Source organism: Macrobrachium rosenbergii, chromosome 23 (genome assembly GCF_040412425.1).
Source record: "Macrobrachium rosenbergii isolate ZJJX-2024 chromosome 23, ASM4041242v1, whole genome shotgun sequence".
In the NCBI taxonomy this organism is placed as follows: Eukaryota; Metazoa; Arthropoda; class Malacostraca; order Decapoda; family Palaemonidae; genus Macrobrachium; species Macrobrachium rosenbergii.
The window spans coordinates 12,646,425-12,662,725 of NC_089763.1; the positions used below are offsets into that span (position 1 = coordinate 12,646,425).

Here is a 16,301-nt window from a genome sequence, read left to right on the forward strand (position 1 = left end):
TCCCAAAATTATCGCTGCCATGGCTCCGAACGATAGAAACAAGAAGAGCAAGAGCCAAAGCCCCCTCACAAGCAGCAAGAGTAAGAAAAAACAACACAAAGTACAAGTCTCCTCCTAGATGACTGAAAGCCTGGGCCATAAACCAAAAAATATTTACTATAATAAACTCTAAACTCAACAGTACATTTAATAAATGCTTCCGCTTGCCCACAAAAGCCAACAAGCCACAACACAAACAAAACAAAGGAACGTAGAGTCAAAAATTGAAAATTGTCATTAGTTTCAATAGTTTAAATAAAATAATGGTCTTGTAAACCGTAGATGAATTCTTGTTCTTGAAGCTCAGAAAGAAGAAATCACTCCCATCCTTAGTCCCCAAAACTAATATTTTGCATAAACTACTTTCTGCATCAACACACTCATTCTGTCGTCTTTTTTTGCTAATATCCTCTTCAATTTGCTTCACTGCATGACACCCACTCGCCATGGGGCTGACCCTAATCCTCCAAACTATTTTAATCTGCGTATCTCATGGGCCTCTTATCTAAATTCATATGATTCTCTTATATTCTATTTTTAATTTTCCTTGGGGCCACACTAGTCTTATTTATTTACGTAGCCTCCCTTGCCTCAAACAGAAACGTTCAAGCTATCAATTAAAATAATCTCAGCCTTTATTCTCCCCTATCGATAGCACTCATCCTACCTCTCACAGACCAAATAATAACTCCTACTAAAGACTCCATGAGAACTCTCATTCCTAAGGAGCCTCCAAGATATTCAATCAACACAAATAACAATCAGGCACATATACAACCCACTACAGCTTCACTTACAGGTATAATCATCTTATATCTTTTATTAACCCTTATCGTTGTAGTCAAACTAAGATCAACTTTCTCTGGACCCCTCCGAACATCCTAATGACAGCACCAATACGAAAATCACACCCCCTATTTAAAATCGCCAACGGAGCCCTAGTTGACTTACCCACCCCAGCTAACATCTCTATTCTATGAAATTTTGGCTCTCTTCTAGGTATATGCTTAGTAGTTCAAATCGCAACAGGACTATTTTTAGCGATACACTACACAGCAAACGTAGATTTAGCATTCTCAAGAGTAGCTCACATTTGCCGAGACGTAAACTATGGGTGACTCCTATGAACAATCCACGCCAATGGCGCTTCCTTTTCTTTTTATTTGCTTATATAGACACATCGGTCGAGGAATCTACTACGGATCATTCTTATATATGCACACCTGATCAGTTGGGGTAATTATTCTATTTCTCACCATAGCAACAGCTTTTCTAGGGTACGTACTCCTGGGGACAAATATCATTCTGAGGGGCCACTGTAATTACCAACCTAATGTCTGCAATTCCATTTGTAGGAACAGACCCTAGTGCAATGAATTTGGGGGGATTCGCAGTAAAACGCAACGCTTAACACGATTTTTCACCTTTCACTTCCTATTCCCATTCATTATTGCAGCTGCCACCATAGTCCATATTCTATTTTTACATCAAACAGGGTCTAACAACCCACTAGGAATCTCCAGACAACTAGAAAAATTCCCTTTCACCCCTACTTCTCATTCAAAGACATCGTAGGGATTTGTAGTCACACTGGCCGCCCTAATCATCCTCACACTCCTCGATCCTTATCTCCTCGGGGACCCAGACAACTTCATCCCAGCCAACCCCCTAGTCACTCCGGCCCACATTCAACCAGAATGGTACTTCCTATTCGCCTCACGCACTTACTACGATCAATCCCCAATAAACTGGGAGGAGTTATCGCCTAGTGATGTCGGTAGCTATCTTATTCATCTTACCGTTCACGCACAAAAACAAATTCGGAGATTAGCCTTCTACCCGATCAGGCAAAATCTTATTCTGATCTATAATTAGAATCGTAATTTTATTGACATGGATCGGCGCTCAGCCCAGTAGAAGACCCATACATCCTCACAGGACAGATCTTAACAGTCTTATATTTTTCATTCTTCATTATTAACCCGCTAGCAATGGTTGTATGAGATAAACTCATAGACTGACTATTCATCTTTAGGAAGACAAGTGTTTTGAAAGCACCCAACAAGAGTTCGAATCTCTTAATAGTCTATCCTAATTTCTTTACAAAGCTATACTAGGATAACTTCTAAAAGACCTTCAACCCTATAAAAATGATAATTATGGTAAATGATGTTGCAATCAGCTGTTTCTCAGAGAGAGAGAGAGAGAGAGAGAGAGAGAGAGAGAGAGAGAGAGAGAGAGAGAGAGAGAGAGAGAGAGAGAGAGAGAGAGAGAGAGAGAGAATAATGTTAGTAAAACTGTTGTTTTACTGTATCTAATCATATTGCATGTATTATTGTCATATTATTGTATTATAAAATTTGAACAGAGTGATCATGTGCCATTTGCATTCTGGTTTTGTTTACACTGTTAAAATCATCAGCTGATTGCATTTTACCGACATCATCACTGCCTTTAGTTGCCAAATGAAACTTAATTCAGGGAGACATTTCTTTTGTAAATTATCAAATCTGGGTTTAAAAATTGCAACTACTTTATTTATTAATGCAGTAAATTAAATGAAGTACATGTGTGATTTTGTCAGTTTCAGGTGTTGCTTTTGCCTCCAAATTGTTTTGGAGTCTGCTCATTATTCGCTTCTTTAGCCACAGCTATAATACCTGCTGCTTCAAGTCAGTGGCATTCTTTCTTAACACCTTCTCCACTGCAGGACAGATGATTAAAAATGTATTTGATTTTTATTTTTGGAATTACATTGAAAATAAGTAAGTTTTTAACAGGACAAGTGTAACGCAACTCTTAGTAAACATGTTAGTTATGGTAGCTAACTCCTCGCTGGGTGAGCGGGTTCCGTTCTCAGCTACCACTCTGTTGGTCGCGAGTTCGAATCTCCGACCGGCCAGTGAAGAACAAGAGGAGTTTGTTTCTGGTGATAGAAATTCATTTCTCGCTATAATGTGGTTCGGATTCCACATTAAGCTGTAGGTCTCATTGCTAGGTAACCAGTTGGTTCTTAGCCACGTAAAAATAAATCTAATCCTTCGGGCCAGCCCTAGGAGAGCTGTTAATCAACTCAGTGGTCTGGTTAAACTAAGATATACTTAACTGGCAAACAGCTGTTTATTAATATAAACTGCAGAACAGTAAAAGCTTTAGCATAATTTTTAGAGTTGAAAGCAATAATGCAAGTGACAATAATGCAAGGGATGCTGGTAAGCGAGTGTTGCACCCACTCAGAATGCCTGATTTGAAAAAACAGTTTGGCGCTCAATCCGGGGGCAAAAACCCTCAAATCGATATTTCCATATCACACTGATATATCCGTAAGTACAATATACCATGGTCCATTATCTCGGTGCGCTGCTGTCGTATGTGAGTTGTAATGGTAATTTTGCAAAATAAAATTAAAATTTATTAAAAAGGCATGTATGTCTTGCTAAAATTAATGTATTTTTTGAGTGTCATGTAAAAGAGGGCCCACACAGGGTTGGATATTTTTTTGAGTGTCTTGTAAAAGAGGGCCCACACAGGGTTGGAAAATTCACTTTCAACTTCCTATGGAAGGTACAAAAAATTTGTTAGAGTTTTTTTTTATACCATATGCATTTGCATAACTTCCTCTTTCCATTGATTTTTTTTTTTTTTAAACTGGCCAACTTTAAAGTTGCCTAGTCCCATGGTGTTGTTAATGTACAATATATTTAGCCCGGCCTGTAAGGGTTAAACTAATAGTTTCAATGATGCATGAGTTACCAGTGTAAAAATAGGAGCCATACTCACATAATACTTGCAAGACTAATGCTTAATTAGTACCAACAAATTTAGTTTACATGGGCGGTATTTTAGTGTTGATTTTTTAGTCAGGTTTCAAGTACTTGCTGAATACTAGCCAGATTGTGTGTAACAGCTTAAAGTGTAACTGAATATAGCTTATATATTTGGCATTTTAATTTAGTTTTTGTTAGGTTAGCTTTCGTTATAAAATATACTAGTCTACAAGCATCAGAAATACTCTTTAAACTCAAAATTGTACCATACTTATAGTCTGTGATAATTTAAAATATGGTAGCACCCAGTATAGTTTATATATGTGGTAGGGGTACTTTAATTTAGATATGCTAGGTTAGCTTTCAATATAAAATATCCTAGCATACAGGTATGGACATGCTTCTGTAAATTAAAAGAAAAAATAAATAAAAATAATTTGCCACAACACTGATACCTGTAGTTGGTAATTATTTAAAATACAGTACCACTCAATGTAAGTTCATATATGTGGTATTTTAAATCAAATTTGCTAGGCTAGCTCTTAATAGATTACCAGGTCATTAAGAGGCTATATTATTATTGCAACACAACTAGGATCATGCATATCAGCCGTTTGTGTTTGTTGCATATTCAGATGCCTAGGTCTCACATTTGTTACACCCATTTCTTAAATATGCATGGTTTTTTCTTGGAAAAATAGATTTCTCTTCTGCATTGTTAATATATTAAACTAGTTGAACCTTGTAATGGTACTATACCTCTAGTTTCATCATAATTTAAAGGGATGACACCAATGATTATACATATTACCCCTAAAAAATGTCACCCACTAAGTTTGTCTCTTAGTTGGTGTTCTAAGGCATGTACTCATAAAAGAGTGTTGGTCTGTTTCATACTAGTGCACATTCTGCTTATCTGATGGTTATATGCAGCTTGCTTGCCCCACTGCAAACTGTATAATCTGCTGTTTGCCAGAGGAGAACAGCATGTACCATCCATCACAGACATACTAGTTATTGGAATGTGCAAATTAATCAACATGCCCTTGCCAGTGAACCTGGATGGAAAAGGTTGATTTTGACTAGCTATTTGGGTCCAAGGTTTCAATGGAGAGTACATCTTCCTGATGAGTTCCAGTAAAGAGCATTTCCCTCCCTTTCCAAGCAGATTCCATATCCTGGCCAATATGCCAGGACACTGGAATCCAAGATCACCCTGTATGATTCCTCTGATGGAGATCAAGAATCATTCACTAGGATAGAAGCCCCCAATGAAGTGGACCTGGCCACTGAGCTTTCCCTCCTGAACCCAGAAGACCCAGGGGCACTGCCTTTGATTTTGCATGAGTGGGTGGGGGGTGATCCTTTGAAAGAGAACCTTGGCTCTCCTATGCAATAACCTGATGTTGAGAGGACCCTGGTAGGGCCCACCCTCATCCCTCTGAAGTTCTTGTTCCTTACAGGGATTATAGTTCTTTATCAGAGACTCCCACAACTTTGCCAGGCAGTGACATTATGGTTGCCCTGTCCCAATCTGCTCAGTGATTCACAATAAGGAGATTCCATCGGAGACTAGATTAAAGTTTCTGAAGGTGATAATACATAGTATCAAGGAAGCCCTCAAAACTGAGTACCACTATATCAGAGATGCTGTTGAGGATTCCCCAAGGGAATTCGAGACAGCTCTGGACACTGTGTTGGATGTTATCTCTGAGACTTTTCAAGTTCACCAGGGAGAGACTAGAAAGCTTTGAAAAGCCACTAGTGCTGAGGTTGGTTCTCTTGCAGAGAATTTAGGTCCTGGGAGAAAGGTAACAAAAAACCCAAGGCCAAAAAGAAGCCAAGTCAGTTGTCTGGATCCAATGAGAGTCAGAAAACTTACTGAGGTATGAACTTCCTATTTCCAGTTCCATTTTGGACTGTAAACCCCCCCTGAAGCCAGGAGGATCAGTGACACCAGTATCTGCCCCTAATACCAGTAGTGATAAGTCATGGCATGACACTGCAGTGTGTGTCCTTTCACTAGATAGCAAATACCTTATCAAACAAAAGGAAAACAATGATTTAGGTGGAATTTTTGGGAGATATTGCTTTATATGACGAAATGGCATTTGGTCCCTTCTGTCAATAGGAATTTAGACATCACCAAACGAGATAGTCATCCTCCCTGCTAGCAGGGCAACTAAAGCCATTGAGGCAGTCTTTTTTCTAGTTTAAAAAAAATTATGGTACATAAAACATTCCTGGAGAACCACTACCCCCTTTGGGTGGCACCAGCTTTCTGTCCTAGCACTTCTACAGTAGACAGTTCCCGGTTTCAGTGGGGGTTCCATTCTGACGGCGTTAAAATTGCCGATAACCAAAAATTGGTTATTTTCGGCGCTTTTTCGGCAACTGTTGGCTATCAGTGCCTCTGTTAGGTATGCATTGGCACCAATATGCAATTATCAGGGCTGTTAAGTGGAAATCGGTGCGTATCGGCTCCGAAAATTGCTGATTTTCATAGCTAGACAAGTGCCGAAAAACCAGATCACTGATAACTGAGCCCACTGATAACCGGGAACTGCCTTATAATGATTAATCACATGTAGGTAGAATTTCAGAACTTTGCAGTTACTAGGATTCATGAGAAAATAGCAAAAGTAAAGCCACAAATTTCTTCTATCCAGGTATCAAACAACTCCACAAAATGATGGACAACACTTGTCTTTCGTTTTGAATGGAAAAAGCTACCACGCAGTGTGGCTACCCAAGAGTTTGGTGCCCATGGGAGCAAAATCTCAGATGGGACAGCCACTTTTTAGTTCCATTCAAGGCCCCATCTCCTTTCTGTTCTAACCTTGTCTGATTTTCTGGAAGTGTCCATAAGAGAGCTTCCTAAGTCTTCTAGCACTGCTTAGGCTGCGGTTGCAAAGACCTTTATATGGACCCTTTTGGGGTGCTCTTCAGTTTTATAGAGTAGTACCCCAGGCATGAAAAGAAGCGTTAGTGGGCCCCGTCATGTTGCTCCCCAGTGTCCCCCTACTGTTACATCCCTCTCCCTTCTGCATGATCTCTTTGATGACGGTTGCAATGGATCTCGTTGGACAAGCGTCAACAGAATTGTATAATACCCACTTCTATTGGTATGAAGAAACCTGGGATGCTGTATTCAGAGGAGACCTACCCTGACCCCATTCCCCTTAAACCCAAGAAGCCCTGGTGCAACCTTGAACCTTATAGACCTCTGGTCATCCCTAGGGTAATGTCCAGCTTCAGAAGAGAGCAGCAACTGTAGCAACAACACCCCTGTAGAGGAAGACACTGACATGCCTATTGAGGGAAAGGAGAAGCAACTCCTGGAATGCCCAGTAAGGGCTAAGGAAGAGATGAAGTTCAATAGGATGTGCTAGGTTAGGGGTTGCCTTCTACAGAACCTCTTGCAGTGGAATTCCTCCCCTTGGGGATAGCGTTATCTCCAATGGTCTGGGGCGACAATGGTCCCACTCTCCCCTCCCACCCCTGGAGAAGTATGTACAGAAGGCTCCCCTGAACGGATCCATAGAGAAAGATGTGTTCACTTGTCATTAAGCACATCTCTTCAGCATCCCCAAGAAGGACTTCTCTAAATGAAGAATGATCCTAATCTTGTCAGAGCTGAGCAAGAGGGATTTCACCTTGTGGCATACTTAAGAAGCCACCAGAGAGAAGTGCTTACAAAACCTGTGACTAGGAAGCAATAGTGTTGTCAATAGGTTTCCTGATTAATTGAAATGTGTCCCTGCTCACACCCAACTGGCATTTTGCTTGGCTGGGACCTCTTTGGAATGTGCTTTTTAGCTGGTTGTTACTTTCCAGCTAGAGTCAGGCCAGAATAAGGAAAGGTCCAGTCCATGGTGCCCCCACAGCAGTTGGAACAGACCCTGGGCCTATTACAGTTTGAGTCTGTGGTGAACCTATTCCTCAAACTGCAACTCAGGATTATGATCGGAGTCTGGCTCTCAAATACCTGAATAAGGCTTTGTAATAGCCTCCATCCTGCTGTGAATTGGAGGGGTGCTCTTGCCAAACAGATCATTCTGACTGCCCTGCTTGGCAGGTAGTTAAACACATGGGGGCCTCCTTGGTGTAGGTAAGCTAGACATTAGATGTCAACTTAAGGAGGTGACACATCAGTTTCCTAGAGTTGATGGCTCTCTTCCTGTTTCTCAGAAAACTGAAGCCTCCAAGGAAGATCCACATCTGGTTGATCCTAGACAACTTGTTACAGATGGTGTGTATCAGGAAGTGCAGCTCCTTTCAGTACAGACATAATGTCTATCTTACAGATGGCTTTGGCAAGGAAGTGTCATTTGCCATTATTCCACCTCACGGGATCACTCAATGTGACAACAGACAACTGTTGAAGCAGATGGCATCTTCGACCAAGTGAATGTTGAACAAACCCTCCGTCCAAGTGATTGCCAGCCTACTTCCACATCCAGAAGTGGACCTGTTTGCTGTACAAGAGAACTGTGAGCTTCCAGTTTATGTCTCCCAAATTGGACATTCAGGCATTAGCAAGAGACACATTTTTACAGGACTGAAACACATGGAGGGTAATCTACTTATTCCATCCATTGTCCCAGTTTTTTGGAGATGAACAGTCTGTTAACCTTTAATTGAACTGCTTACATAGTGGCCCCCCATGGCCCATCAGTTATTAGTTTGTTCTGCTAAAACAACAGATGAGGATATTAGTTTCATTGCTCCATTCCCGATGCTGAGCAATGTCCTTCATGTGTAGATTATCTGATGCTAGTCTGCTGTGAAAATTATGCATCTAGCATTATTAGACACTTGGTGCAGAAACTACAGGTTTTATATATCAGGCAATGCTAGTTTGTATGGCAGGTGTGTTGGATTACCTGCACACACAGAGCCAGGTGGAAAGTGTGATCCAATTAGTTTTAAATTTTTCTGATCCACATGTTTGAGGCATGCACATACCATTACCACAATGATAATGCACAAGGCTGTGCTGTGTGAGCACTTGCTCAATGAGTTTGGCATAGAATCCAATACTAAAATCTTGAGCACCACCCTCTGGTCCTTTGCACTGCAAAGACCACACCAGGAGCCAGAGTCAGCAAACTCAGCTCTCTTAGATAAATAAAGCCTCATCACTCACACCACCAGCCATCTTTGCTATTGTCCCTTGGCTCAACCTTCTTGGCCAAGAATGGGGACCTGTTAAAGAGAAAATCCCCTATTCTACTGCATGAATTTAACCCTTAAACGCCGAGCCTCTATTTACAAAAACGTCTCCCGTATGCCGGCGGCGTTTGGGAGTTAGCGCCGAAGCAGAAAAAAAGTTTTTTTCAAAAAATCACAGCACGCTTAGTTTTTAAGATTAAGAGTTCATTTTTGGCTCCTTTTTTTGTCATTGCCTGAAGTTTAGTATGCAACCATTAGAAATGAAAAAAATATCATTATCATATATAAATATTGGAATATATGACAGCACAAAAAAAATTTTCATATATAATTTTATACAAATCACGCTGTCAGCAAGACGGTTAAAGCTAACGGGTTATTTTTTTTTCTTTGTATTGTACACTAAATTGCGATGATTTTGGTATATAACAAATTGTAAAACGATCAAAGCAACACAAAGAAAATATTATCACAAAATGATGCATGAATTAAATAACGACGGACGTAAAAAAATGTTTTTTCAAAAATTCACCATAAATCGAAATATTGTGCTAGAGACTTCCTGTTTGATGAAAAATGAAGCTAATTAATTGAATATTACTAGACTGTAAGTGTTTTAGCTTACAATTGCAGTTTTTGACCATTTCGGTCGAGTTAAAGTTGACCGAAAGTAGAATTTTTTTATTTATCATGATTTATATGAAAATATTTCAAAACTGATAAAAGCTACAACCATGAGTTATTTTCTGTTGTATTTTACATGAAATTGTGCACATTTTCATATATAAAAGTTTATGTAATGACTAATATAAAACGGTGCAAACATTACGACAATGTGACGAAAGAATTTCTGAGATGTTCGGCCGAGTTACCGAGCGGACGTAAGGAAAATGTTTTTTTTCAAAAATTCACCATAAATCGAAATATTGTGCTAGAGACTTCCATTTTATTGCAAAATGAAGGTAAATGATTGAATATTACTAGAATGTAAGAGTTTTAGCTTACAATTGCGTTTTTACCATTTCGGTCGAGTTAAAGTTGACCGGTTGAAATTTTGGCAGTTATCGTGATTTATGTGAAAATATTTCAAAACTGATAAAAGCTACAACCATGAGCTATTTTCTGTTGTATTCTACATGAAATTGCGCACATTTTCATATATAAAAGTTTATGTAACGACTAATGTAAAACGATGCAAACATTACGACAACGTGACTAAAGAATTTCTGAGATGATCGGCCAAGTTACCGCGCGCAGACGTAAGGAAAAAGTTTTTTTTTTTTCAGAAATTCACCATAAATCGAAATTTTGTGCTAGAGACTTCCAGTTTGTTGCAAAATGAAGGTACATGATTGAATATTACTAGAATGTAAGAGTTTTAGCTTATAATTGCGTTTTTTTACCATTTCGGTCGAGTTAAAGTTGACCGAAGGTTGAAATTTTGGCAGTTATCATGATTTATATGAAGATATTTCAAAACTGATAAAAGCTACAACCATGAGTTATTTTCTGTTGTATTCTACATGAAACTGCGCACATTTCCATATATAAAACTTTATGTAACGACTAATATAAACGGTGCAAACATTACGACGACGACGTGATTTAAAGAATTTCTGGCGCGGACGTAAGGAAAAAGTTTTTTTCAAAAATTCACCATAAATCGAAATATTGTGCTAGAGACTTCCAATTTGTTGCAAAATGAAAGTAAATGATTGAATATTACTAGAATGTAAGAGTTTTAGCTTACAATTGCGTTTTTTGACCATTTCGGTCAAGTCAAAGTTGACCGAAGGTTGAAATTTTGGCAGTTATCGTGGTTTATATGAAAATATTTCCAAACTGACAAAAGCTACAACCATGGGTTGTATGTTGCTGTATTTTACATGAAATTGCGCACATTTTCATATATAAAACTTTATGTAACGGCTAATATAAAACAGTACAAAACTTACGACAAAATGACGAAAGAATTTCTGAAATTTTCGGCTGAGTTACCGCGCGGGCGTACGGAAAAAGTTTTTTTCAAATATTCACCATAAATCGAAATATTGTGCTAGAGACTTCCAATTTGTTGCAAAATGAAGGTACATGATTGAATATTACTAGAATGTAAGAGTTTTAGCTTACAATTGCGTTTTTCGACCATTTCGGTCGAGTCAAAGTTGACCGAAGGTTGACATTTTTTGTAGTCGACGTACGGTATGTCCACTCAGCATCCAACAGACAATTTTAGTCGACGTATGATACGTCCAGTCGGCGTTTAAGGGTTAATATTAACAATGAAACATTATGCCTGGTCAGGTCAATCCAGGTATCTAGATGTCAGCTACTTTCCGAGAGCATCCATTTTTACATTAACGCTAATTGTCAAGGCAGAAAGATTATCCTGCGTCTCACCCAGACATATTCAAATATGCTACCCTAGAACCATACATGTAGCACATACAGTATATAGGTTCCTTCTCCATCCTTCTTCATTATTAATTCTGAATTGTAATCCTGAATAATAGAAGGTTGATTGTCACTTGTTTGACTCTACCTTGGACCGGTTTTTTGCATGGGTCGGTGGAATTCCTTAATCAGGGATCTAGACCATTTTGCTGCCTGTCAGTTTCTTTTATATATTCCTTTGAGGATGAACAGTGGCTTGGGTATCAAAAACAGGTTTTGATGTAGGAAAAACCTATTTTTGGTAGCCACTATGAGTCCTCAAACCCACTTGCTTTCCCTGACCAAAAGGCATGAGAATTTGCGGTGGGTGTTTTCTTTCACAGACTTGGCAAGCAGTGGTGAACATGGCTAACTCATGCACTGTTGCCACATCTGTATGAGAAGAGTGAGTGGAAAGAATGTGGTCATTGCTGTAGGCAGAGAAAAGAGCCTTCCTGCTCTGAGTCCATTTATGCTCTATCATTGTCAACAGTCAGTCCAAGACCAACTATGAGAGAATTCTTTGATGGTGGTTGGTCTGTCTTATGGAGAACCCTGGCAGGACCATAAGGGTAACTCCTTTGAGAACTCACAGCAGCTGCCAAAAATAGATTTTTCCTATGTCAAAACCTGTTTTTTTCTAATTTCATCTCTGTATCATAACAGATCTTAGTTAAAAATGTCATATAAAGTTTATTGTACTAAAAAGAACCAGCTGTCATATAAAGTTTATTGCACTAAAAAGAACCATCTTCTTTCAGGCTGAAACTCCGATGAGACGTTTTGTAGCTTATATAGATCCAGAAAATAAATTTGGTGAAGAAGATAAGTTATCTCAAGTTAATACTCTCCAACAGCTTCAGAATATTGCTAGCTATAACTTCATGCGAGATGGTTTAGTACGAGGTCGAGTGTACATTCATGCCTTGTGGTTTGATATTTACACAGGAGACATTTATTACTTTAGTAGACAACAAAAGAAATTTGTGGATATAAGTGAGGATAATATTGAGAGATTATTAGATGAAGTGAAGCAGTATTATACATAGTTTAAGTGACATATACATGTACAAGATTATGTATAAAGATAGATCTTTGCCTATTTTTCCGTAAAAGATTGTTTTGATACACTATTGAATATGGCGACTGAATCCAGAATATCTGACAAACGAATTTTTGTCATTCCATGGCTGTTAACTTGAGATATTATAACAGTTTCTTATAACAGTTTCTTAAAAGTTATGGATATTCAAAGTACTGAAGTGCAGTTCAAGTGAATCAGTGTGAGCCCATTGTGATTGGAGGCATAAGGTATTTTCATGAGGAATTTTGCAAACCTAATTAGATGTCCCAGTTATGCCAAGCTGGGCCTGTTATGGTTTAGTAATTTACCACTAATATTTATTGGATATTTAGAAATATATTTATCTGTTTTAAATTTCTGGTGAAGAACTGAAATTAAATTTTTAAAGCAAGGATTACAGTCTGGGTAAGTTAATCTTATTGCAAAGGTTATAGACTTATCATCTCATCTACTAATGTCTACAATAACCTATAGTAAGTTTTAGTGATATGTTTTATTCAAGTCATAAAATTTTTGTTCAGCATATACAGTATCCTCGTACTGTCTGATTTTCTATCACTTTATAGTGATATTGAACGAAGGTTCAAGGCTAATTCTTTAATAATGGAGCTTACATTATGATATTAATGCAAACTGGGCTTTTTGCTAACTGGTAACAGTAGTAGTACCCTGCTTCAATATACTTTGAAGGGTTTGATTCAATTGTATTTCTTACAAAAAATAAAATGTAGATTATGATTACTTTGTAGCTGAATAAAGTAGGTTTTCCTGATGTTACTATTTGTTGTGCAATTTTTACAAGTGACTGTAAATCCAAGCTAATTTAGTATGTTTTGCAGTAATATTAACATTCATATTAACATTCACATTTTGTATTAGGGAATGAAGCCCAGCAGCAATTTGGGTTTATTACCTATCTCAGTCCATCATTGGGAAGTCTGTTGAAGCAAGTTTCTACTGCATTTTTAGATTTTGAACTTTATTTTGTAAAAAATACGGTGTATATTTCCAGTTTAATGATACTTGGGCCCATAATTAAAGTAAATAATGATTTACATGTTGGCGGCAGAAACTGTTATAGTATCCAGAAGTTCACGAAACTGCTGTGTTTATTCAGGTTATAAATCACATTACTTTTACTTATCCCTAAATCCTTAGTTGTGGTAGACAAAGTGAGTGCTGAATAATTATATAAAACAAATGAATTAGTTGAATGTGAGGTTCATGTCATGGAAATTGGATTCCTGATTTGTCAAACTCTCTTATTTCTTGACATGGTTTTTGCAGAGTTTACATGTTTTCTTAGTGCTCATTGCAAGCCCCATTTTCTGTAGTGCACGATTTTCTGTGTTGCAAGTAAGTGTTTTATTATTTTACAACACTGTAGTTAAGTAAATGATGTAAGAACTTTAATGAGGTTATAATTTTGTTGCTGCATGTTAGCGTCAAGTTTATGCATTTGGGCTGTAGCTTACAGTATTATTTGCATGCTAGTCATGTAACTAAGGACCAGTTTGTGTGGCATGGCTAACCATAGAGGCATCCACTGCTCTGTATAACAATTACTGTATCTACGGAAATACTATAGTTTTACAATTTCACCATTTGCTGATTTATGCTTATAAGAGATTATTTAAATTACTGTATCATGAAGAAAGAAAGGACGTTAACATGGTTTTTAGGGAGGGAGGAATTGTTGCATAAATATAAGCACAACCAAGGGGAGTCAGAATTATTCAATAATGATTTTATATAAGAAATAAGGAAGTTTATAATTCTGTGTGCAAGATTGAAAATAATTACTTCTTTACAACAAACTGCTTGCTGTAAGTATGTACATTAAGTATCCTCATGTCATCCACTTTGTTTGTACAGTATATATTTCTGATCCTGAAGGTGAACCGATGGCCAACAGCTTTTTATAGGACAGATGGAAGTCTTTCTCTGTGGGTATTGTTCAATTATCATCTGATTACTGCATCACTTCTAAGCACCTATTGGTTTGTCTGCTGGTATGCAATTTTTGGACACAAAAAAAAGGTTTTGTTAAAAAAAAAAAAAAAAAAAGGGGGGTTTTGTTAAACATAAGGCTTTTTAACATTTTATATTTTTTCGTCAGGGTTCATTGATGATTATCACTCCTTCCTCTTGATGTTTTCTGTAGCATGTAATATTGATGAGAAATGCCTAAGGTTTAATGAAGATTATAAACATTCTTATTTTTGTGGTATAAGGGAGAAATCAAGTGCTGAAGAGTTGCCAGCCAGACATTAAATATTTGCTTTATTGTATATATTATGTGGGAGTGACCAATTGCCAAAAATATCAGTAGAGTAGGTTCAGGACATTGTGCCAGAGTTTTTCAGCAGAATATCACATCTGCCATATATCAGCTTCATAGTGATTACCAGTCAGATGTAAAAAGCAGTTGAGTTCAGGAGTGAGTAACAGTTAAGTGTATTGGCGACTGACTGCTTCCATTCTAAGTAGCTACTGTATTTGGTTTATGTAAAAGTAAGATGTTTACAATTCACATGAACACAAAACTAGAAGAGTAATTATTCCTAGATACTGCACAAATATTTTATTATAATTTTGACTTCTCATACCATTAATCCCATTTGTTCATTTTGGTACACAGGGCAGTTAAGAAGTGAGGGCAATTGAAAAATTGGTATAAACCGGCTTGTTTCTTTGGAAAACTAGAGATGGAAACTCTGGATAACGACCTGACTGGTTGCAGAGTTAATGAGTTGTTGCTTGAGATTGGATCATCTTGATGTCGTAATCATTACTGACCATGGTTCATTAACTTTCTAATTCAGGAAAGAATTAAGAAGCAGGATAGTTTGTGGGTATACTTAAAGCAGTATAGAGGTTTTTGAAACAAAATTCCTGTTTGTACCCTCTAACTAGGAGTCATGAACTAATGATAGATTCAGTGGATAGTAGTAAGCATAACTTTTGGGGACAGCAACTCCAGTGAGGATGCAAAGCTTATATGGCCTTTGAGAAGACTTTTGGGTGGTAGATAATACAAGCAGATTGTCAGTACAGGTGCTAAGAATGGCTGTCAGATGCAAACACTGCTATTTACTTCATTTAGACTGTCAAGAAGGGGATCTGATGCATGTCTCTGAGTCGGGATGGTTCTCTGAGGTAGGGTTTAACCCTGTTAGATACCACAAGGACAAAGTGGGAAACTATTGGGAATCTGGTTGATCACAATGCAAAGAAAATTTAGTTATGACAGTTAGCATTACTTGAAAAAGAAGGTGCAAGAGGTTTCTTGTGTAATAATATATGTACTTTCGCATCTCTTAGGTGCTCGAGTATAAATGATGATTTATAAGTAATTTAATTTCTGTCGAGAGTTCACTTGTGCTGGTAATTTGTGCTTGATTCTTGGTGAGTTGATGATGTATTGAAGAGTAGAGTGCATTGTGAACAGTGTAGGTGACTAGTTGTTTGACTATTCTGAAAGTTTCATTTCATCGAGGTATGTGGATGTAGATAGTGTACTTTCCCAGCATCCGTAACTTGTCGAATACCACTTTTAGGTAACTGAGAAATAATGCAGCATTGAAAGTATCGGTCAGATATGTAATCTCCTTATTTCTTCTCAGTGTATATTTTAAAGTTGACATTGTTTGTACCCAGTGTTGATATGCTCATATTGTGGTCTGTAATAATTGCAGACAACAATGTGGCCATGATTGGTAAGTTTATGAAAACCTAGTTTTAAGTTGTAAATTCTTTACTTTATTTCTAGGTAAGAATAGTGCTGGTGATTGGGTATGTTT

General features: G+C 37.7%; 1 protein-coding gene and 1 pseudogene across 1 annotated transcript in view; both read left to right on the forward strand.

Annotated features, from left to right (window-relative positions):
• The window catches only part of CAHbeta (carbonic anhydrase beta), an 85,330-nt gene extending 69,486 nt beyond the window's left edge, over positions 1-15,844 (forward strand). The window contains exon 5 of the mRNA XM_067125275.1: positions 12,176-15,844. Within this exon, the coding sequence (XP_066981376.1) occupies positions 12,176-12,463 (288 nt within the window). The 3' untranslated portion in view covers positions 12,464-15,844. The remainder of the gene's footprint in view (positions 1-12,175) is intronic.
• On the forward strand, positions 1,011-2,058 carry LOC136851286 (cytochrome b-like; annotated as a pseudogene).
• Positions 15,845-16,301: the final 457 nt, after the last annotated feature.